Genomic DNA, 24,844 nt, shown 5'->3' on the forward strand with positions numbered 1-24,844 from the left:
GATTTGCTTTATTTTGACATTTACTTTATTGCAGTGACCTGGAACTGACCAATAACTGAGGCCTGTAGTGAGAACCTCAACCTGCACAGCACTGGCAGCAGGTGCTATACAGATAAAAAGTTGTTTGTTTTGAAAGCCTATCAGACTGATTACTGAGATCCAGGCAGTCAATTTCTCCTAATAAATGTCAAGGCAACTAAAACCTGAATTTTTGACTCCAGAAGGCAAAATGAATGGTGAGGTCAGCAGAGGAAATCTGGGGAAGTAGCTCTCCTGGATCTGCTGGACCACAATTTAGATACACAGGAATTTCTCTTGCCAGGTACACAATCATACCCTGAATTACACAGAATGTTCATTACAGTTCTGGTTAGAACCATGTTTTGTTATCCTTAAACCACCACTCATTGTAAGAGAGTCTAAAAGGAAGTTAAAGAAATTTTGAACTAGTTCCTCATGTTTAGGAATAGAAAGGGGGTGGGACTACATCAAATTAAAAAGCTTCTGCACAATAAACAGAGCAAAAAAATAACTTTTGGGGGCTTCCCTGGTGGCTCAGTGGTTAAGAATCTGCCTGCCAATGCAGGGGACACAAGTTCGATCCCTGGTCCAGGAAGATCCCACATGCCATGAAGCCACTAAGCCCGTGTGCCACAAATACTGAGCCTGCGCTCTAGAGCCCACAGCCATAACTACTGAAGCCCACGCACCTAGAGCCCTGCTCCACAACAAGAGAAGCCACTGCAATGAGAAGCCCACGCACCACAACAGAAGAGCCCCCACGAGCAGCAATTAGAGGAAGCTCACGCGCAGCAACAAAGACCCAAGGCAGTCATCAATCAATCAATAAATTTTAAAAAGAGAAAAAGAAAAAGAAAAAGAAGAAAGAAAGAGAAAAAGAAAGAAAGAAAGAAAGAAAGAAAGAAAGAAAGAAAGAAAGAAAGAAAGAAAGAAAGAAAGAAAGAAAGAAAAAGAAAGAAAGAAGGAAAAGAAAGAAAAAAAGAAAGAAAGAGAAAGAAAGAAAATAACCTTTGGAATGGGAGAAAAATATTTGCAAACCATGTATCTGATAAGGGGTTAATATCCACAATATATAAGATACTCAAATCAACAGCAAAATATCACAAATAATCCATTAAAGAATGGACAAAAAAGACATACAAATGGCTATCAGGTATATAAGAAGATACTCAACATCACTAATCATCGGAGAGATGCAAATCAAAACCATAATTAGATGTCACCTCACACCTGTCAGGATGGCCATTATCAAAAAACCAAGAAATAACAAATGTTGGCAAGGATGTGTAGAAATAGGAACTCTTCTATACTGCTGGTGGGAATGTAAATTGTACAGCCACTATGGAAAACAGTAAAACTTCCTTAAAAATGTTCATTGAAGCATCATTTATAGTAGCTAACATATGGAAATAACCTAAGTGTCCAAAGATGAATGAATTGATAAAGAAGATATGTATAAAATACACATATACACAAAGAGAAATTATTCAGCTATAAAAAAAGAATGAATGAAATCTTGCCATTTGCAACAACATGGATGGACCTTGAAGGCACTATGGTAAGTGAAATAAGCTAGAGAAAGAGACAAATATTTTATGATCTTACATGTAGATTCTAAAAAACAAAATAAAAAAACCAAGATCATACAGAGAACAAACTGATGGTTGCCATAGGGGAAGGTGGCCTGGAGGGGAAGGAGAAATGGATGAAGTGGGTCAAAATGTACAAACTTTTCGCTATAAAATAAGTCATGGGGCATAAAATGCAGAGCATGGTGACTATAGTTAATAATACTGTATTACAAGGGTGAGTCAAAAATTATCTGCACGCTGGCTGTAGAATTTATTTTAATTAACTTTTAGAAACGACAAATATGGCATTTTTCAACATAATCTCCTTGCTTTTCATACACTTTGTCAACATCTGTCAACAAACTTTCATATTCCCTCATTAAAAAATGTCTTAGGCTGAGCTGTGAGCCACGAATGCACCGCTGTCTTCCTATCTTCATCAGAAGTGAATCTTTGTGCTCGCAGGGCTGCTTTCAGGGGACTAAACAGGTGAAAAGTCCGATAGAGCCAAATCAGGACTATAGGGAAGATGCTTTAACACCTCAAAACAAAGTTTCTGCAAAGTGTCGCCATTGTGGGCAAAATTGTGTGGACGTGCACACCCTCAGACCACAAAAAACGAATCACTGCACACTGCTCTTCTTTCATGCAAATCACACGTGGGGCATCCATTTTTGCTTGCACCACAGTTACAAATGAAATGATATAACACTTTCACACCTGCATAGCAGTGACTGGGGAGATAGCAGCTTTGAAGAGAAAGTGGTGATAAGACAGTGCAGCCAAAAGAAGTTTTAATATAACCTGAGAGCACATAATTTTTGACTCACCCTCATACATCTTTGAAAGTTGCTAAGAGTAAATCTTTTTTTTTTTTTGCTAAGAGTAACTCTTGAAAGTCTTCCTCACACATATTAAAAAAAATTTTGTTACTATGTGTGGTGATGAGTTAACAAGACTTATTTTTGGTCATCATTTTGTAATGTACACAAATATTGAACCACTGCATTATAATCTGAAACTAATACAATGTTGTAAGTCAATTATACTTAATAAGGATGAGGTTCAAAAAAACAAAAAATACACACAAAAAAGTGACACAGAAATATTGCATAAGCTTTTCCCAATATATACAGGTCTTAGGACATATATCCAAGCAAGCACCTACTGCGAAGGGTGGACAGGAGTAAAGATGAAGAACAAAGGGAAAAAATAAGAGGAGCCTCTGTGGGTCACCAATAATGACCATAATCTGGAAAGTACAAGTAACTCAAAGTTGTGAACCTGAAATCAAAAAAAGAATAAAGCAACACAAATTTTCAAATAAATACATAATATTTTGGGATGGGAAAAGTTCAATTGAAAAAGTATGAAAATGTCAGTTCTCTTAAAATGAAAAGAATTAAATATAATCCCAGATAAAAAACACAATTTTTGCCTTTTGTGCTTGTCTCTGTGTGTAAATTTACAAATTGTTTTTGGTGGGGGACAGGGAAATTCACATACTAATATCTGAAAATAGCAAAGGAAATAATAAAAAGAGAAACCATGAAAGACCTGTCTTATTAGATATTAAATCTAATAAGAACAAGGTATAATGTTGAATTAGAAACAGAGTGGAAAAGAAAACCCAGAAATAGATGTCAGAATATGTGAGAATTTAATATATGACAAAAAAGATATTTCAATTAAGTGAGAAAAAAAAAGTGTTTGACAGACAACTGGCACAACCAAAATATTAATCATGATGGTTCCTTCATGGTAGAAAAACTTAAGGTAATTTACTTTCTTCTTTTCAACTTATGTCTGTTTCATTTTCCTCCCAGTAAGCCCATACTATTTAAATAAGCAGGAAAAACATGAAGCTACTATCAGTCAAAAACAAGAAAAGAAGACTACCAAATGGATGTTTTATAACCATTCAACTTTTAAAGCAAAAGATAAAAAGCTTAAAATATTTAAACACAGTTCACAATTAAAAGCCTTTAACCACACATTTAAAATATTAACATACTTGAAATTAATTCACAGCTTTCAGCATTTTCTCAACCATATGAGAACCACAGCTACTTCTCAGGACTACTGTTTTAATGAAATGAGATTACATACATAAACTCTTCATTAAACTTTAAGGAATTAAAACAAAAAACAAAAAACAACAAACCTTGGCAGCTAAAGAATGGAGCTGTTATCAATAAGCATAAAATAGCCATCTTTAAGTGAGGCCTCGGGCTTACATTATTTTCCTAAACACCACAAAAATGTATGAGAATAGAGCATACAGAGCATTAGCAAAAAAAACTAGAACACTACTGTCTTAAAATTAAGTACCTAGGAAAAAAATGCTGTACAGCAATGTCATTTTCTCCTTTCCTAAGGAAAATCAAGCAATTATGAATATTCTTTTTGTCTTTCTGATGCTGTGTTAAGGGAGATACAAACAAAAAAGTACTTTAAACTACTACATATTAGGAAAAATCTACATCAGGTCTACAGTATTAAACAAGGATACATGAATTTTTTACATAAAGGAGTACCTTCTAATGTAATGCTTAACTGAAAATTATCAATTAATGTACACCTACAAGTTCTGTTTCCGGTCTAATTGCGATGGGGAGAATTTAAATCCTTGTAAAAACTGATTTATATCTGATTCCCATATCTCTCATTAAGTCCCACAAAAATTAGACTTTAAAATAAATCAAACAAATTTTCAACCTTTGGCATAGAAAAGAAAGGAAAAGGTAAATAATCTTCAAAACAGGAATAAGGACCAATGTAGCAGGCTAAAGAAGTATAATAAAATAAATATATTCCAAAGGTACTTACTGCACTGGATGTTGTACCTAAAAAAAAGAGAAAAAGAAAAAAGAAAAAAAATTGGAACAATATTACAACGTGATAAATTATGCTCTCCTTAACAGTGTTAAAATATTTAGTCATACTACTTTTTCCTCCTCATCGTCACACTAAATATCCAAGACTGTCCCATGTCACCTATGTGCTTGCTCTTTCCCACAAAACACCTATATTGCAAAAGCACTTTCAGAATTAAGTTGGCACTTTTTAGCCACCACGTATCCCTGTATAAATTAAAATTTAAATTAAGATTAAATAAAAATTAAAAATTCAGTTCCTGCTTTGCCCACATTTCAAGTACTCAATAATTACATATGGCTGTGTTTATTGTATACAACACTGCAGATTACAGAACATTTCCACCCTTGCAGAAAGTTCTATTAGATGGTACTGTCCTAAACTACTACTAAAGCCTCTCATAAGACATAAGGGGAAATCCGTATTAGTCACAGAGTTCACATGAATGAATAATCTTTAACTTTAGAAACTAGCAGCTTAACACTATATGTGAAAAAGAAAACAAGAGACTGTAAAAAGGAAAGAAAACTAAGCACATATATACTGAGAGCAATCAAAAAAAGCTAGTATGGGACAGCAATAATAAAGCCAAAGCATTTAGAAATAACTAAACATAACTTCAAGGTAATTTTCCAGGATTATTTAGGGTAACAGTAACCAGCTCTAGATATCTAAATAGGCTAAAATACTATTCTAAGGTATTTATATATGAGAACATCATTACAGCTTAAATAATGAAATCTGTGAAACATCTTAAAATGACCAATTACGGCCCATATAAACCTGCAGGAAAGCACACAGTGCATGTTAAACATGTTTCAACCCATAATGTTTAAAAGAAAAAATGTTTTGGCATAATCATGGGATAAAATTCACCATCTGGAATATGAATTTACGTGGAACATTACTTCTCATGTATAACTGAAGCATTATTATTGTATGTTAAAGTCACAACAGTTACAATAAATACTTACTGGTAACCAGCTGAAAAAAAAATTTTATCATAGGGTTTACAAACTGTAGTGACTACAAGGACCAAGCAGGTACCAGAAAAATGACTGAACTAGTCCAGAAGGCTGAGAGTACATGCTCAATATCTCAAGTATGGAGTTGTTACCCCATTCCACAATGTTTGCTGAGTACAAATATGGACTGAGACAGTTTTCCATTCAAATATTCTTTGAGTACCTACTGTGTTGAGAAAGACCACTGTAAATAATAAAAGTTCAGATCATCCAACTCTTCAAGATAAATTCAATGTTTGTGTAAAATGATAGAAATTCCATCTTTATGTAAGCCTGCAGACTTTAAATGTTAGCAACTAATTATAAAATTTAAAAATATCATGTGGGCCAAAGTATATCTGTATATCTGAAGACCAAATCTGATCCCAGAACTCCTAATCTAAAATTATGATAATTTCTTATGTATTTAATTATGAATGCTATCCATTTTCCATTGCTTGAGGAAAAAAACATCGGGAGCTGATTATAGTGCCCAAGAGATACTGTTTTATTCCTCACAATTACACAGTTGCTACTGTCCAAATTAACTCTAATATATATCACCATAAATGGTATACATACCTGCTGCTACATCCATATTATTTACTCCTGGCTGTAAGAAGAAAAATGAAATTAGTAACACTCACCTTGCTTAAACTGTATTGTATATACGATCCTCAGAAAGCACAGTCAATCAGTCCCCTCTATGTATTAAATCTCTAGCCACTGACTCAAAGATTCTTGGTTAAGTTTTAGCGATCTCAGTTCCCTGAGCTTGCTATAAATTGTAAAAACATAATAAAACAAAACAACTAAGTATTCTATTTATATGATCATCAGTTATATAAAGATCCAAAACCCTTTACCCAAAATTCTAAGATTCAAAAAACTCTGAAAACCAAGTTTTTTTTTAAGTGTGGCACCAAAACTCATCATAGTGGCAAAACCTATCTTGAATGACATGAACTGTTTAGTCTATTTATTCCACATCAGAGTGAGTATCTGTAAGTTCTGCTTTAGAAATACTGTGTTAGAAATTAAAGGGCACTGCCCAAGACCCCATGGGAAATTTTTACATAATTATTATATACTTATATGCATTGTATTACTTTATAATATTAAAAAATGTTTGAAATATATCTGGACCTAGGGGTTTTGGATAAGACACTGCAAACGTACTACCACAGTGGAGTATGCCACAACTGTTCATTATAAGTAACTAACAAATAAGTCATGCTAATCTGAATATCATAATGATTTCTATACTGCTATATTACCCAATAAGGGTGATAAGACTATTCAGAGATTTTCTAAGTAATGTGCCACAGCTGAAGTCTCATGAAATGTGGACTTCAAATGAAATCTCCTGATTTCTAAATTTAGGATCTAGTATTAAATCACATCATATCAATTTTTAATTAGCATTCAGTAAAGCAAATGTCTACTCTTTAAGATCAAAATGCTATGAGAGCAATAAAATGCTTCTGGCTAACAAATTATGCTTTTCAGAATTCTAGATTTGCTTAATGTATTTAATTTAATAACTAAGAACGCACAACTATTATAATATAAATATAGGAAAAAATGTAAATGCCTGGATTCAAGAAACTAAAAATAAAAGTCCATGTAATTCCCATCTTATAGTACTCGGGAGGCACTTAAAAAGTTAACACAGATTGTCTACAAAATACATATGTTATTTCGCACACAAAAGAAATCAAAACATCATAGAAACAGTTACTTTCACAAGATTACCGGTAAGGCAGGCTGCATGGAAGCCTGAGACATATGAGACATCATCATCCCAGGCATTACTGAAGACATCATTCCAGGCATCTAGAACAAAAGTAAAAAAAGATTACTATATAAGACCAAAGCACCTAATAGGATTTTAAGAATCTATCTGGTTATTAAAATTAATACATACAACTTAAGATTAAAACCCAGTGAATACTATACTACAAGAACAGTATGCTTAGTAAGTGCTTGTTGAATGAATGAAGTATTTTATTAATCATCCACTTTAATACTTATGTCATTATTTTCATGTATCATCATAATTATTTTAATAAATACATTTAAAGGTTATACTATTATATGCTATTTGTAACCTAAAATTTAAGAATATTAATTTCCTTTTAACTCAACACCCATGTTTTTCTCCCTTCCTTGGAGCAAGGCAAAAAAATTTTCCAGTGTTTCTCACCTTTCATTTTTAATATCTGTATTAAATAATTTTCACAGTCATCTGGTCTTTTTAAAACTTCTAGCTCACAGGTGCTTATAATTCAGTGACTTTAAACAAGTACATAAAGAAGAGACTTTTGTAACTCAAATCATATATGCTCCCTCTTATAAAGAAAAACACAATAAAGTACATACACACATGCATATCTGAGGAAAGAATATATTAGTTTGGGGGCTTAATTTCATCTACCAATGACTATCATCCAAATCTATGACTCAATCTTCGCTACTAAGAATGAATAAAAATCATGAAGATTAACATAAATTTCCAAAGGATTCTGATGCAATGTTCATATATATATTAGTATAATCTCATATCATTAATTTTAATTTTAATATGAATGAATGTAAGGAAAACATGAAGGGAGATAAAATTATATAAAACAATCACAGGTACTGGAACAAGGTAACCAGTTATTCAACAGTTTCAAATTAAATGAATAATCTGAGAAATACGAACAAAAAAGAAATACGCATATCCGTCAAAAGGAACATAATAAAGCCTACTAAAGGTAGAAGAACACTCAAACACTGAGGTTTATTACTTGTAAAAGTCAACTCATGAAGCAAAACCAGGCTAAATTATCATTAAAATGAAGTAGCATGGTATTAATGGATGGAAAAAACAAAAAATCCTTTTTATTTCACAAAACCTTCAATAAATTGATTAAACAACATTAAACAAGAACTTAACAGAAAATGTGTCACTAGAACTTGAAATATAGGTCAAATAGTAGTTTAAAAAAATACAGAATTTGAAAGCAAAGCACTGACAAGCCTCTACAACTCAGATTAACAGAATTAGAACCAGGCTTTTTCCCCTTCTCCACTCAACAGATATACTCTCACAGTTAATTCTGCTTTAGGCTAATAGCAAAGTATGTTTGAATTCTTTTAAGAAGTAACTAATTACGGGGGGAAGCATGATGGTCAACAGAGAGAAATGGCCTGCTATTAAAATGGTCTGTATATAAAATCAAAAGCTAAAGGATATAGATACACATATATGTATAACTGAATCACTTTGCTGTACACCTGAAACTAACACAATACTGTAAATCAACTATACTTCAATTAAAAGAAAAAAAAATTCCACATTAAGTATCGAAACTATGGCTAAAAAGACTTTGTGGCAACATGAAAAATGCTTCTGACTCTATGTTAAGAGGAAAAAGTCATAACCAAAATTGTGTGTACACTATGATTAACATTTTTAAACACAGAAGTACATACAATAAAATTTGGAATAAAATTTACCAAAAATGGTAATAGTTACATTAGGGAGATGGAATATGGGTTATTTATTTCTCACTCTACTTTTCAAACTTTCTGGAATGAGGTCTTTAAAACTAAACATGTAAATTAAAAGAATTCTGTGCTAAATCTTAAAAAAAGAATTAAAGACATTTGAAAAGTGGGGTAAAATCTTCATGCAACAGAGCATTTCCACACAATAGTATAAATGACTGTACAAATAACTGTAATTTCAAACTGAAATACTCTACACTTTATAAGACACGCAGTGATCAAAGCCCATCTAAAAACAAAGCACAAAGAACTTACATATGACAAAAGTTTACTAGACCAGGTCAATGACACAGCAAACAATATTTGAAAATCATTAAAGAACAGAATTTGACAGAGTTCTCTCAACTGATGTTCTTCCCACACTTCAAAATTTAAAACATCTCAAAAATTTGCCTTTAGACTAGAACTCACGGTATTGGTTATATAGTGAGGTTTAATGTCGAATAAAAAGCTAAATTCTCCCTCTGTATCTCTGAAAATTCTGAGGGGTAGCAACTAGTCAAGCCTGTTCAACTTGACAAACATTGGCAAGATTCTTAAATTATGTACAACCGAATATTCTAAAAGTAGATAATTCTAAAGCAAAAACTGTGACATTATTAACATGAAACCAAAGAACAAAAACATAACACAAAATACTATGTTTCTTATGAAAAGCTATTACAAGAATCTGATAAAATTAAGAGCTCCTCCAGAGGCCTGAGGATCACAGAAAAGCCTGTTTCCCAAAGCCTGAAGAATCTATCTTGTGGAAATGTTATGATTTCCATTTTTCATTAATCCTAGGATACACCTAACATGGGGATGCAAGAGGATTTGTGTTGACTTTGGCCAGTCACTTGGCAGCACCATCAATTTGAGACCAATAAAATTTTCTAAGTTATTTATTCATTTTAACACCACACTGACAATGGGAATATAGGCTGCATGCTCATGAGAGAAGTGGTTTGTGGTTTAAATCCTCAGAAGTGATTTTTCCCTCCCTTTGCCCAATAAATAAAGTTGAGACATTCAAGTTACTTTGCTGTCCCTTTTAGCATAGCAGATTTACTTCTCGCTTCACATGGAGGGAATAGCTCTTTGGTATCCTAGCTTTATTCGTAGACTTCTCATTTAAGTCTGTTTTTTTTCTCACTTAGGGCACGTAATATAATGGAGTGTGTCATCAATTATTACACCTTAAGTTCAATGAAGACAAAATGCTGGTTCAAAACGGTTACAGGGAAAAATTCTTAACATAGTTCCTACAATAATGCCACAACAAATGCCATAACCCAGATCATTCTTAAAGCTTCAAAGTGGTAGTTCATACTAAGCTTAATGTGAAGCACGTTATAAAATTACCAACAACCTTGTAGAGCTTCACAAATTCCCATTTAAGCTACTTTGGCAAATATATTAAGTGGTATAATTAAGAATTTTTAGTTGTTAGGAGACAGAGAAAGAATGGGAAGCGTGAAAGACATACATATGAGATATAAACTAAATTGCCTAAAATATCAAATATCTCAATTTAATAGACACTTCGGTATCTTTAAAAAATAACTCAGATATACAGCTTGATACAGTTCATTCAAAGTGGCCAATGATTTGTGTAATATATTTCTATTTCTTTTTTAAATGATAAAAGTTAAATCAAGAAGCTTGAAAATTTTAAGAATCACACATTTGAAGAAAATAAAAAATGATTAAAAACTAGGGACCACCACAGTCTGCTCATTCTTAGCATCCCAGCTTAAAAAATTTCTAATGTTACATACAAACAAGCATGATTCACTGATCACTCAAGATATTTTAATTATAAAAAAAGGTACAGTAATAAAAGCAATCCTATCACTGCTACAGCAAATCAGTTATACAAAATGTAAATTAGCCCAATTTTATTAGGATATGAAAACGAAAGTGTACATCTTCATGTGGACACCTCAAAAGTTCTTTTCTTCATAATTATTTCCTGAAGTTTTTCCTGCTGGGAAAAAAAAAAAAAAATCACACGACCTAACTTTTGTCTAAATATTAACTCTTGAATTTGGTTGATTTTTAAAAATCATTCTTGCTGCCAACCTGTAGCTGCAAACTGATTACCTAAAAAGTTTCACTCTTGCCTTTATACCTGGTTCCTTTTAAATGTGCTAAAGTCAATTTCACAAGTACACTCTACAGAGGGTATTAAGTACAGTATTTAAAAACAACTATTCTCTACACTATTAACTTACCTTATAAACAAATGCATGAATGAATGCAAAAAATTGTTTTCAATAAATGCGAAAACTACATCTTTGAATGTAACTAAATATTAATACAATTGGAAATAATACCTGTTCAAAGCATGTCCTTAACAACCCAGAGTAAGTGGCTGCATTCTAGGACAATCATTTAACGTTACTTCCTCTTCATCTACAATTACATATAAACTCCAGACATCTGTCATTTTCTTATGTAAGAAACATTCAGATAAACATAAAAATAAACAATATTTGCACAAACTGCTCCTACATGGAGTAGAACCTTACCATTTAATAAGAACTGCCAGTATTCAAAATTATTGTTTGCTAAATTCCCTCAACCTGGAGACTTCAGAATTCACTGAAGTATACACGATTCCTTCAAATTCTAAGGAGGTATGACGTAATGGCATAAGCTCATACTGCTACACAGGGAAGCAGCCTAGTACAGCTACTAAATTATACTCTGGTGTCAGACTGCCAGTTGGCCACTCATCAGTTGTGCGATCTTGGGCGACTTTACTTAACCCTCAATTTCCTCATCTGCAACACGGCGAAAAATAGTACTCATCTGATAGGATAGCTGTAGGGATTAAATGGATTAATACATGAATACACAGAGACACTTAGTGCTCAATAAATGAAAGCTGTTTTATTACCACTGCTCTCCTTCAACTCATGTAACAAAAGTATCTCTCATGTTGCCCCTTCTCTCATTTATTCCCTAGCTTTGGCACTTTGGTTCTTTAAAGGCATCTAGTAAATACCGTAAAACCATCACCTTCAGTAGGAATCAACACAGGTAATGAGAAGTCAGTCCCAGATTAAGGATCACATTTAGTGCTGGTCCTTCAATGTAGCTTTACAATTCACTCAACTCTCCTGGCCTTACTATTCCTACCTATAAATTGGACATCCATCTAGCCAATCCACTTTTCAGTCAGGAAGATCAAATTCAATAGGGTATATGAATCAGTTACAAACAAACATGATGATTAAAAATTATAATTCTAACACAGATTAGGTATCACAGGTCTATTCCCTGAAACCTTAAAAAACAAAACTATGTAAAAAAAAAAGGCAAGTAAATAGTTTAAATTATTTAGTCCACTGTCTCTTGCTAAACCCCAAACTTCTTAAGTGAGGGTACAGAAAATACAGAGAGAAAACCACTGGGTGTTGATATGTGACACAAAAACTAAGAAAAGAAGCTGAATAAAAGTGAACTGCATCACATGATTTTTAAAAAGCTCTAAACATACTGGGGACACACACACAAATTGTGGTGTCTCAAGTCATACAGAATTAAAGAGTTTATAAAATTTACTCTAAAAAGTCACCTAAGCCTCCTTTTGGATGTAAGCCCTCTAGGACACAAGTATACAGAACACAAGAGAGAGACATAAGACTATTACTATCTTCTCCCCCAATTCCTTTAAACTATATTCAGTATTAAATCTAGCTAAATTGTTAAATATTTATCCATATGAAACTTAATTTTTAGTTTCTTCTCAATTGTGGGCACCTTTAGGACAAAGAGCATGTTTAATTTATGTACGTATTACCAGTGCAGAAGACAGTTACATAGACATTTCAGAAACTCAAAAACTTGTAGTAGACAACTTATGACTAGTCTCTACTTCTGTATAAGGAAAGAGAGGGTAATTTTCTATTGTATTCAACAAATTTATGATCGTAACTATGTAATCATCTTAAAACTACTAAAGGACTTCCTAGGTGGCACAGTGGTAAAGAATCCGCCTGCCAGTGCAGGGGAAACGGGTTCGAGCCCTGGTCTGGGAAGATTCCACATGCCACGGAGCAACTAAGCCTGTGTGCCACAACTATTGAGCCTGTGCTCTAGAGCCCGTGAGCCACAACTACTGAGCCCATGTGCCGCAACTACTGAAGCTCATGCACCTAGGGCCCGCGCTCCACAACAAGAGAAGCCACTACAATGAGAAGCCCACGCACCACAATGAAGAGTAGCCCCCACTCGCAGCAACTAGAGAAAGCCCGTGTGCAGCAACGAAGACCCAATGCAGCCAATAAATAAATTAAATAAATAAATAAATTTATAAAAAAAAAAAACTACTAAAAAAAAAATCACCTTTCAGAGAATTAACAACTTTCCTGATATCCGATGATCAAAGAAAGTATATCAAGCACATGTTTTCACAAAGAAATTTAATGCTCATTCATTAGTCAAAAGGTGATCTAAAAAGCCTTAGCCCAAACAGATCAGGAGCTTATCAGTAAGATTATGAAAATTGCTTAAAAAAAAAGTCTAAGATAAATGAGATGAAAATTTTGTTTAAAAAAAAAAAAAAAGAAAGAAAGAAAGCCTAAGATAAAGCAAACTATATTTCAACTCAGTTCTCACTTGCTGGCATGTTTAGTCCTTTAAGAGACATGGCGAACAGCAACACACAGATTTGGAGACGATTCAGATTTCCACTTTGAGTGTAGTGTATCAAGTAAGAAAGAAGCAGATAGAAGCAGATTTTTTTTCAAGCCTGTCATGCAAAATACTACATCTTTAGTAACCACTAACTACAATTAACTTTTTTTAATAAGTGGAAGAAACATGATTACTTGACTAGGGAGAAAAAGAAAACAAATATAAAAGATTCATCTCCACTAAATACCCAAATGTCTACTAGTATTGTGACAGTCAAATCAGCAGTTAAAAGATGTTAAAACATAGTTTAAAACATAGTTTAAAACATAGTTCGGCCGGGCATCTGAGTAATACCTATGTTTCTTGAGTGTGGGGTATATATACAGTTCTTTGTACTAATACACAGTCAAGAAGACGCTTAGATGTCTATTGAGTAAAATGAGCAACGGCTATTGGTCAAACTAACAACCAACAATGGAAATATAAAGGTATGGAAATAGGAAGTAGGAATGAAAGACTAACAACAGCTTTACATGAGACAGTGTATATCTACGCATTCCTACTTACAAACCTTCACAACTTAGGCCAATTATTTCTCTAGGTAAAAAAACAAAAACTCTAGTAGATAGCTATGGATATATATAGATGCCAAATCTGTACTGTCTACTGATACTTAATGATTAGAAGTCATGTCATAAACATTTCTAACAAACCCAATTAAAAATCAACAGGTTAACCTGTTGAGATCTGTTCTCTTTCCTTATCATTATTTTTTGACCAGGCCACAAAGCATGTGGGATCTTAGTTCTCCCACCAGAGATCAAACCGGAGTCCCCTGAGTGGTGCCCTAACCACTGGCCAGCCAGGGAAGTCCTTTTTTCTTTCTTTCCCTTTTGATCCCACTAATAATGAATACATTTGCTGCATCCTACAACTCTACAAGCTGCTATATTTATGTGTGTGAATACTAACTTATTTCCATATTGCTCTTTATCCTAAAGAGCAGACTAAATGGGTAAGTGATCCCATTCAGCTTTTCTCACAAAATGTTAATTACAGGCGATGTTAATTCTATGTAATGTGCTAGACAAAACAAAATAAACAGTTAACAGGGGGATAAGGGAGACCGTAGAAGTGAGGAAGGGGAAGATGGCCAAATAAAACCAAAAAATCCTAAGTAAAAAGTTTTTAAAAGCTTCTGACCTCTTAGCATCTTTAGAAAATACTGCACTCTGTGAATCTCAAAGAGGTGGAGGGGTACAATTTATTCTTCCAAAGTGACATGGTCTTCTTACATCTCTCCAAGTAATGCCTGCATACTTAGAAATACTACTCTAGCTGAAGTTTCTGAATACATGAGTTCATATCTAAATGAATTGCTATCTAAAGATAACGAAACTAAAACCTATCAAAATCTAACCATATAGACAGCCCAAAAGATATACCAACATATTAGGTATGGGTCAATCTACTTTTTAAAATGTACTCAGCTAGGTGATAGAAATGCACGAAGAAAATTACCTAGTTCAACAATCTATGAGCAGAGAACCTAAAAGTCTCTGTCACTGGCTAATGCCCAATTCAATAGCAAGGATCCTGTAAAAACCCAAGAGCAGAGATAACTCAAAAGCAACAACAACAAATCAACTTATCAAATTTGTCAGATAAATCTAAGATACCAATATATTGGATTTCTCTGGGAGACCTATATTCCAAATAATCATTTCTCCCTAGGGTATGCAAAAACTGTGGTAAAACTTAAAGAGATTATCTCCAATGAAGTCATACAGACAGAAATACATTTGCCTGTAATTTAAAGCAAACAGAAGTTCTTTAGTTTTATTCGCCAAACAAAAATTAACTTATTTCATCCTACTTATCTTCCATTTTTGTCAAATGAAAAATCAATAGTAGATGGAGACACTAAAAACAAGAATAAGTGATAACAATGTAAAGTCATAAGTAACTAATGTAAACAGTCACAACATAACACTAGCTAACTTTCCTGGCTTATACTGCAGGAAAGAGTATCTGCATTTGTTTCATTCATTCAACAAGTAATTTACTGAGCACCTATGATGTGCCAAGAACTGTGCTCAGCACCTACAGACTTCTTAAAAGTTCAGAACATAGTCCCTGCCCTCTAAGAGCTTACAATCTATTACTCTTTGGAAAGACAAAAGCAAATAAACCACAATAAAACAAAACAAGTGCTAAAATAAGTGAAATAGTAAGAGTTATGGGCAGATTACATAGGATTTTATTTTAATAATCTGAAGGAGAGGTATATGCTGGGCAAATTTATTGCTGAGGACCTCATGAAGAAGGCAGGTCCTAAAATGGCAGAATTTAGGTAAATAAAGGAAAGTTCATGGTGGTAGTGAGCTGGGGGCAGAAGAGCAAGAAAAACAGCACAAGCTTGGTCATGAACTAATATAATCACTCAAAATACTATGAAAAGACCATCCCAACTTCATATTAGGGAATGTGAAGGCATGTAGCTCAGAATCATGCTTTGAATTATACTATGGGAGATCACTGAAAGTTTAAGTTGTGGAACGTAGACATTACGCTGTGGACACAGAAAACCCTGTAAGTTCTAGGGCAAGGAGATAACTCATTGAAATCTAAGAAGAATTTTTTGGGAGGACAAGCTTGAAGCAGGAAAATCAGCTCAAAAGTTGTAAAGAGTATCCTGGGCATGACAGTGCAATGACTTAAGCTCAGACAGCAGCATGAAAAGAAATAAGATCTATAAAAACCTGCCTTACTCAATATGAGAACAAGAAAATCCAACTTATTTGTAAAGAGGAATTATTCATTTATCAGTTTATTGAACAAAGGCAAGAAGAAAACAATACCGAATAATTAGAATTAGGGAGGCATTACTAAAAGCAATTCCTATTTTTACTTGCATAATCAACCCATAAAATCTTATGCATATCACCTATCCTTATCAAATGACCTAAACTGAATCATAGGTTGTTAGAGCTGAAAGGGACCTTAATTCTTTTACTCTACTCTTCTCATTAAAAGAAGAGGAAAGTTAAGAATTAAAGAAAGAAAAAAAGCCAGGTAAGAAGACTCTCTTGGGCTTAAGTGAAGGCAAAATCACCTGTGATAAGGATGGTTTATGTTGTGGAAAAGACAAGAGTAAGATATGAAAATATTTTAAAGCAAAACATCGTTTACATTACACATGGAGAAAGAAGACAGCTTCATACATAATTATATCTTAATACAAATCTCTATTGAAAATTTGAGTACTGCCACTAAGCAGGAAAATTATTTTATTAACATTTATACAACTTGTAAGGTCCCTTCCAACTGTAAGATCCTATAAGTCTGTAAAAGTAGAAGCAAAACTTTATCATCTGAAGTTAATGTACAATAAGAAGCAAGTTTAACTTACAGGATAAACTTAAGAGTATTATTAAGCCCTATTTCATAATTTCCAAATATTTACTACTAATAATAAATTCAGCCTGAATTCTAAAAAGGGCATTTTAAGTTATCTCCTGAATTAAAACAAAAGAAAACACACTACTCCTTTAACCTAAATCATTTGCTGCATTTCAAAAGGTACAAATTCCGGCTTCTGTAGACTATTATGTCCAGTATGCATATTCTTTTACAAACAAGTTTTAAAATTTCATGTCATGTTCAGCAACATTCCAAAGACCACAATCATTTAGCAAGTAAGACTGCCACCAATTTTAGTCCTCAGCAGGTCCCAGAATGAGATCTTAATGTGAACTATGCAATATACAAAGGTTCCATAACCTTCAGTTGCAAAGTCTAAAGAATTTGTGAATTAATTTTTTAAAACTGGATAGCAAAACCCTACCAACTTTGTGTCACTGCAGTGAGCTATACGGGCACCCTGTTTCTTCTCATTATATTCTGACCACTTACTGCTTAGTTATACTTCTGAGGGCGGGTAGATAGAAGACATGATGCAGATAAAAGAATCAAGTTTGCCAACAATCAACTTTTATTTTAAGGTAATTGTTTACAGGGCTTTAAATTGGATTTATGGATACAGGATTGTTTATATTATCCATGCCCTCTCACTCTATTATCAAAGCTAGAAGACTTCGTTTTTACGAAGACTTGGCCCTGTGTTTGTTAGATATCAAGAGGAAAAAAAGGAATAATCTAATTTAAAGGAAAAAAAATGCGGATTCTCTTGAGCTCCACAGAGCTGGACTCTTAAGTTATTCAATCTTTATCCTAACAGGAGCCAACAGAGAGAGACAAACTTCTAAACACCTAAATAGTTAGGTACGCTTAAAGGCACATGGCATATTCTGGTCTAGGAAAAAAATAGAAGAAAACCACAAGGTAAAATTCAGAGTATCTGAATGGATGTGTACCAAGTAGCAAATAACCTTACTAGGAAGATGGTCACTATAGAGCTAAAGAGAAAGGGCCATAAAACACACTGTGACCAGCTTATGTCAGTGAGATACACGAACACTTAAAAAATAAAATAAAATCTGCATTTTACTTGAAATGACTAGCTGGTATCTTGGTTTTGGTAGTGCAACAGCACCAATACAGCAAGGGTAAGCAGGTCAATCCCTTGCAAAACTTACCTTGATTGGCCCAATGGAAACAGAAGGCCCCAGAAAAGAGAGAAGCATCTGGCAGTAGCAAATTGTTTTATTTTATCTTTCTGTGGAAAGAAACTAATTTTAAATAAGAACCAGAGCATTTAAAGAATAAATATTTCTTAAAGCTCAATATCTAGCTAGAGCAGCTCTACTAAGAAAACAAGAAGAGCTCCTTGCTGCTTAGAGATGGAAAGAAACAGAAGAGGAATCAGAGCTGTTCCTCCATCATATAGGGAGTTTTAAAACCTGTGTTATCCTAGAGTAGCAGAATAAATAGTTCTTTTACCTAAAGAACTCCTACAGGCAGAATCTTTTGGGCCTGGTGCCTTTGAATAGGGATTTTTATACAAAATTAAGGGCTACACTCTAAATAAAAAAGAAAACCACTTGACAGTAAGCCCTTCAAGTTAAAAAAAAAAAGATACACAGAGCGAGCTCCTTTATCCACCACAATTTCACCAATAACTCAAACCATCAAGGCTTAAATGATTATCAAAGCAAATGATGCCCCCTATTGGCAGAAAAATCACACCTAATTGATGGGCTTTCCAAAATACTGTTAGCCTAAATATTTGATGATTTATCGAGATACTAAATGGAAAGAACCCAGCCACCAAAGGATATGTGTATTATGGAACCTAACAGGGGGCATAAAATTATTTATGGTAATTGAACCTGTTACCTTTCTTAGATGCTTTTCTAGGAATTCAGTTCTATCGAATTCGCTGAGTCAGCATTAAAACCTTTTGGTCCAAATCACTCCCACAAAATATCTATTTACAACTTATGCTGGAGATGGAAGGGACAGCTCAAAGGCAGGAGTGTAGAAGCAATAAGCATTTAAGAAAAAAAAATAGTATAAGTGGAAAATAAACTACCTATTTGGCACGGTCCTATGAAGAACCAAATCAGAGCAGAACCTTCCCACCTCCACCACACAGCATGTGCGCGTGCGCACGCGCGCACACACACACGCACACGCACACACACACACACCAGAAAGCTTTTTCAGGAATAAAATTCATTCTAAGCCAAAGGCCTAAACAATTGTTGTTTTCAGATTCTATGCATGAACAAGGTCCACAGACATAAACTACACTGACATAGCATATTTACTTTAATTGACATACTTGGGGGGAAGTTATTAAACTAAAAACCCTAGATGAACATTGTTACTTTTAAATTAAAAAAACAAAATAAAAACAACTTAGTTCTGTTGCTGCAGAAAGTAAACCTCTTATACAGAAGACTTTTCATTACAGTCAAAATTTGGTTAGTGTCATGATTATTACACATTTCACTTAAAAACATTATTCTGGCATAAACTGAAACTTAAACAGTTGCAAGTATTGACCCAGATTTTGAAATTCTTTGACATAAGAATACCACAGGCAAAAGTAAACAAACACAAAACAAAACATCCTTACTTGTCCCATTGGTGGCCCTCCCATTGGGGGCATCATTTGCGGCATCATTCCATGAGGTACAGGAGGCATATTCGCTCTCTGACCCATAGGATGCATTCCCATTGGGGCATAATGCATGCCAGGGTGCCCCATCTGAAAAAGAGACACAATTTAAAAATTAACAAGTACCAATAAATGCGTCTCAAAAATCTGATTTCTACTAATCAGTTATGTGCATGACATATTTGGCTAATGTGTGATTCAATTACTGAATTAGTTTATACTTTCTTGTTTTAAATAAAATGCACTACACCAGTATTTATGAGCTTACACTTGACCAAATTTCAGAATAAAATGGAAAAAATTAAAATCATCACTAATTCACAGGTTTTTGTTGTTGTTATTGGTTTTGGTTTTTTGTTGGGTTTTTTTTTAGCATGCTGATTTAATCAGTTACAAATTGGCTTGCTAAACTGGGAGGAAATGTATATGAAAGCCAACTTAACTGTCATGGTTCAAACCGCAACTTCGTTCTACTTTACACAGATATAAGATAGCCAACTACCTTTATTTTATAACCTTATTCTTAAATTCATCTCTACGTTGATTTTAAGCTATAAAACGTTGAATTTACCCAATTAACTCAGATGAAGGCTGGTCTTATACAAGACAAACAACATGGGTACCCGGGAACACGTCACTCCTAACAAACACATTATTTCCCAATAGAATTTTGAACACAGCTAAAATTACTTCTGCCAAAAAAAAAAAAAAAAAAATTTCCCCCAGAATGAGGTCTGTCACTCACGGACACTGAATGTAAACTAACTCAACCATCTTAATGCGCTTAAGACCACCACTTTCTTTACCTGTGTGCCCATTGTTCCAGATCTTAAAACCAGGCAATTATCTGCTGCCAATTCTCCCAGCTGTACCCCCGCTACGGACACCACTACTACTAGTGAAGAGATTCTGGCAGCTTCTTTTAAAGTCTACCGAATCAAAACTCCGCCTCTCTATCCCTGCTTAATCGGGCCTACCTCTCCAAAACGCTCACCCCGCCCAGGGCCCAGCACCTCCACCGCGCATCTGCCTAGGCCAAACCTACTGGGAACTTCCAGGGTCCCACTTCCTTTCCTTTGTGCATCCCCGCCCTCCATTTCTCTCTCTCGGAACGTATCCCACCATCTCGAGCTCTTCCTTCGTCCACTCTCATCTTCTTCTCCTTTTGGAGAAAGCTTCCTGTCTCTCTGACTCCGCTTTTCATTGTGCCGCTTTCCCCTTGCCCCACCGATCCCTTACCGAGGGCCGTCTCCTCAGGAAGCCGTCAGCAGAGACCCAAGAGCTGGAGCAGAGGCTTGAGCCGGACAATCTCCGCTCCCCGTCCCCGGGACCCCGCGAGGGAGGATGGCTCTCCATTTCACTCACCATGAGGCCTCCACGCTCAGCTCCGGTCCCCGGCCTCATCGTCGGACTCAGACTGCTCCGCCGGCGGCCACTGCCGCTACACATACCAACAAGAAGCGATCTGAGTGGCTGGCGCCCACCGGGGCTAAAGGTTAAAGGCTGCCCTGCGCTGCGGGGCGGGATCAGCGGGGCCAATAAGCTGACAGGCTTCCCCGCTGTCCAATCAGATTGCGCTACCGACACGCAGTTCTTCGGCGATTCGCCCCCAGCCTCAGCCTCACTCGGCGTCGCCTGCATGGAGCGGGGGGAGGGGGACGGAGGAAGTTTCTGCGCCGAGTCCTGTGCCGGAAAAACTCCACCAACTTCCCCCGGGGAAGGGAAGACAACAGTGTCCCAGCTTAGACAGCCTCACCCCGTAGGGGGTGGGGCAGTGGGGGCCTGCCACCTTCACCCCTGCCCGAGTTACGTACGCCCCGCAAACCTGAGGCGGCCAGGGGTGGGGTAGGGTGGAGTGGGGGTGGGGTAAGCAGCTTCTAGCGTTAGCGGTGGCCGGATGCGCGCGCGCGCGGGGCTCGAGGGGGAGGCGGGGAAGGGGAGGCGGGGGTGGGGGGGGAAGGCGAGAGGAGGGCTCGTGAAGAGCGGGTTCGAGCTCGGTACGCACCAGCTGGCGAGCGCGCGCCGTGGGGGTGGGGACGGGGGGGAGGAGGCGTGCGGAGCAGCGAGGAGGGAAGTTGTGATAGAGGCTGGGAGAACAATGCGACAGGGAAGGAAGAAAAGGCAGTTAAGGGAGGCGAGGGTGCGGGCCGCTGAGCTGCCGTTAATGAGGGAAGCCGGGGGAGAGCTCAGGCGTAGAGGGGAAGAAGGGAGAAAGCAAATAGGTTCGGGAGTATGTATTAGAGGGCCATGGGCGGGCGCTAGGACCGGGCGTCGGGAAGGTGCGGCTTTGGGGCTGCCGGGGCGCGCGCTTGCTTGGAGGTGACGCGGCGGTGGTGGAGGTCTCTGGCCGGGACTAAGCACTGCAGGGAAAGGAGACTCGGCTGCCTTGGGCCTCGGCTCGCCTCTTCCCACGTGCTTCGCTGCTTGCCTTCCCTCGTACTGACTGGGGGTCGTGCTCCGGCCCGAGGGCGCCCAGTCTCTCCTCGGGCCCCACGGCACCTTCCCCGCCCAACCGCGCACCCTTGTGCACCCCTGCGCGCCGGGGCCAGGTGGTGGAGGCCGTGGGGAGCCCGGCCGTTGATTGGCTGCTGCAACTGCGGGGCGTGGCAGGTGGGCGACGCTTGACCTCCGCGGGCCTGGCTGTCTTTCCCGCCATGTCGTTCGTGGAGAGCGGGAGGCGCTCGGCACCTCTGCGCCGCCGTCTTGGTACCCCTGTCCCGCTTGCTCGACCGGCTTTTTCCGCTTTCACTCAGGGAGACAGCTGGGGTGAGGGTGAAGTCGACGAGGAGGAGGGATGCGACCGAGTGGCGCGTGACCTGCGGGCTGAGTTCTCGGCCGGGGCGTCGTCGGAACCTGGAAGGGACTCACTACTTCGGCCAGATGGGGACGCGTCTCCCGTCCTGCCCGATAAGCGCAATGGCATTTTCTCGGCGGATGCGGGCGGCCGAACCCAGGCTCGGCGTTGGCCGCTCCAGGTCCTCTCAATTCTCTGTTCGCTGCTGTTTGCCATCCTCCTCGCCTTCCTTCTTGCCATCACCTACCTGATTGTAAAAGGTATGGAATGAAGCCCGTGCCTTGAAAGTCTGTCCGGAGTTTACTTCAGTTGAGCCTGGACACGGCACTCGGCTTCATCGCCCTCGCTCCATCAAAGGCCGGCAAGCTGGTAGCCGATTTGTCTTTAACCCACACCTTTCTTTGGTCTTCTTGTCTTCTCTTTTCTTAAAGGTAGAGGACCTTGGTCCGTGATCAGGAGACCCATTTTAAGAAAGGGTGTTGATAAGTGGGTGGTCTTGAAGAAATAATATGTTAAAGTCAGTGAACACGGGGTAAAATCTTGGCAAAATCAAGCAAAATGCAAAACTGTCATTAAAAGGAAGACGGCGAAAAGTGTAATTAAAATAGGCTGTACACGTTCAAAGACTTTAATCCACAAATGGTTAAAGATGTACAATTCACCCATTCCTCTGTACACATTGAATTTCTGAAGGAAAAGGATTTCCATCCCACAACCCAAATTTCTACTTGTATAAGTAAAATAGTCCCTTTTGGGACTGGTATTAGGTTTACAACCCAATGTAGCAGTGAAGTTCTGTTGAAGGAGCGAGATAGTCTGTTCTTTCTGTGGTTAATGGTTTTATTTTCTGGTGTCTGTAGTTGAAATATTGGCCAGGTTGGAATAGAAGGAGATGTGCCTTGAAAGGTTTTCCAAAGCTTATACAGAGGTATTATGTGATTGGATTTGTTTCTGTGGCAGTGGAAAGAATGACTTGAGTTTAAATCTCAGTTCTCACTGGTGTGTGACTTTGGCTAAGTAATTGAAAAAAGAAAAATTAAAACAAGGAAAACTACCTTAGTTTGTTGTTTGAAAAGCACCCAATAAGTTGTCACTTGAGTATTAGTTTTCCTTTAGCAAGTTTTCCTTTTTATTTTTCCTCATTGCTTCCAAGCCCCTAGTGGACTGTAGGTGGCATCTAACACCTTACTATGCTTGATTTTCATGTGGAAGACTGGCAAGTTAATGTGAAAGTTTTACCTCTTCATACAATGGTATTGGGTGTAAACTGTCAATGTTAAATATTTGGGTGCCAGTGTTTCATTCCTCTATCACTTCCCTCCCCCATTTTTTCAAAGCAACTCAGAGTTTTGTCTTGTAGGTAGTTTCTTTCTCTTGCTCTGAGAGATTGCCTTTGTTCATAAAGTCACAAAACCTGATAAGTGAAAGTCCACTGCAGAAGACATTGAGCTGTGCTTATTTTGGAGAATGGAGAGAGGAGCTGAACTCAAAACCTACTGATTTGCATTACATAAAATGTCTAGGGAATAAAAATTTCCATTTTATATACATGGCAGTTAACTCATAAAGACATCATATTTGCTTACTGAAGATCACTTAGCTGGTAAATGGAATCAGAATTTGAACCCAGTTGTTTCAGGTTCCAGAGCCCTTTCCAAAACACCACAATGTCTTTCTGGCCTTTGAGCTACTGTTCAAACTATAGAATCAGTTTTTTTAACTAAGCCTTTTTTGTATTTACAGAGTTACATGCTGAAAATTTGAAGAATGAAGATGATATACACACTGGACTGTTAGGTATGGACTTTATTGTCACTTGGTTTGATTTTTGAGCTCCCACTTTTGTTTTTTTAGATTTTGCTTAAACTGTACAAAATTTTGGATAAATATTTAATATATTCCCTGTGCAGTTTTGTTTTACTCTTTTATTTCCATATGTGTGGTAACTTTTGTTAGATTCTCTTTTTATACATATGCATGAGGGTAGCTCTCTGTGTGTGTGTGTATATATATATATATATATACCAGACACACTAGGAATACATTTTGAACACAACTGTATGTAACAGAGACTCAGAGAATACTTAACATTTTTTAGTTACCTTTTGGAAAAGTCTCTCTACACTTCTTCCCAAGAATTAAAAACAAACAAACAAAATTTCCTCACAGACTTAACAAAGATAATATCTTAAGCAGACCTCAGGAAAAGTTTAAGTTCAGATCTCCTTATGAGCAACTTGGTTTTTTTAAAAAACATGAAAAGCATTGCACATACTTACACAGGTTAATCATGACTAGGAAAGAGCCTGAG

At 36.8% G+C, this 24,844-nt stretch overlaps 2 protein-coding genes across 10 annotated transcripts in view; one reads left to right on the forward strand and one right to left on the reverse strand.

Moving 5' to 3' along the window:
* Positions 1-21,399, reverse strand: part of PRPF40A (pre-mRNA processing factor 40 homolog A) — a 55,541-nt gene extending 34,142 nt beyond the window's left edge. For 4 of the 8 annotated variants that reach the window (XM_057746225.1, XM_057746224.1, XM_057746223.1 and 1 more), the window contains exons 1-5: positions 21,105-21,399; positions 19,698-19,829; positions 7,229-7,309; positions 6,056-6,086; positions 4,422-4,438 (exon numbers count right to left, since the gene is read on the reverse strand). In XM_057746225.1, the coding sequence (XP_057602208.1) occupies positions 4,422-4,438; positions 6,056-6,086; positions 7,229-7,309; positions 19,698-19,829; positions 21,105-21,380 (537 nt within the window). In that variant the 5' untranslated portion in view covers positions 21,381-21,399. Of the gene's footprint in view, positions 1-4,421; positions 4,439-6,055; positions 6,087-7,228; positions 7,310-19,697; positions 19,830-20,978 lie in introns of all 8 variants that reach the window. The other 4 variants (XM_057746221.1, XM_057746220.1, XM_057746219.1 and 1 more) reach the window with 1 other exon arrangement.
* Positions 21,400-22,379: 980 nt separating this feature from the next.
* Positions 22,380-24,844, forward strand: part of ARL6IP6 (ADP ribosylation factor like GTPase 6 interacting protein 6) — a 29,576-nt gene continuing 27,111 nt past the window's right edge. For both annotated transcript variants that reach the window (XM_057746227.1, XM_057746226.1), the window contains exons 1-2: positions 22,380-22,793; positions 24,277-24,330. In XM_057746227.1, coding sequence (XP_057602210.1) covers positions 22,394-22,793; positions 24,277-24,330 — 454 coding nt within the window. In that variant the 5' untranslated portion in view covers positions 22,380-22,393. The remainder of the gene's footprint in view (positions 22,794-24,276; positions 24,331-24,844) is intronic.

The sequence above is a fragment of the Hippopotamus amphibius genome, chromosome 8, assembly GCF_030028045.1.
Source record: "Hippopotamus amphibius kiboko isolate mHipAmp2 chromosome 8, mHipAmp2.hap2, whole genome shotgun sequence".
Taxonomy (NCBI): domain Eukaryota; kingdom Metazoa; phylum Chordata; class Mammalia; order Artiodactyla; family Hippopotamidae; genus Hippopotamus; species Hippopotamus amphibius.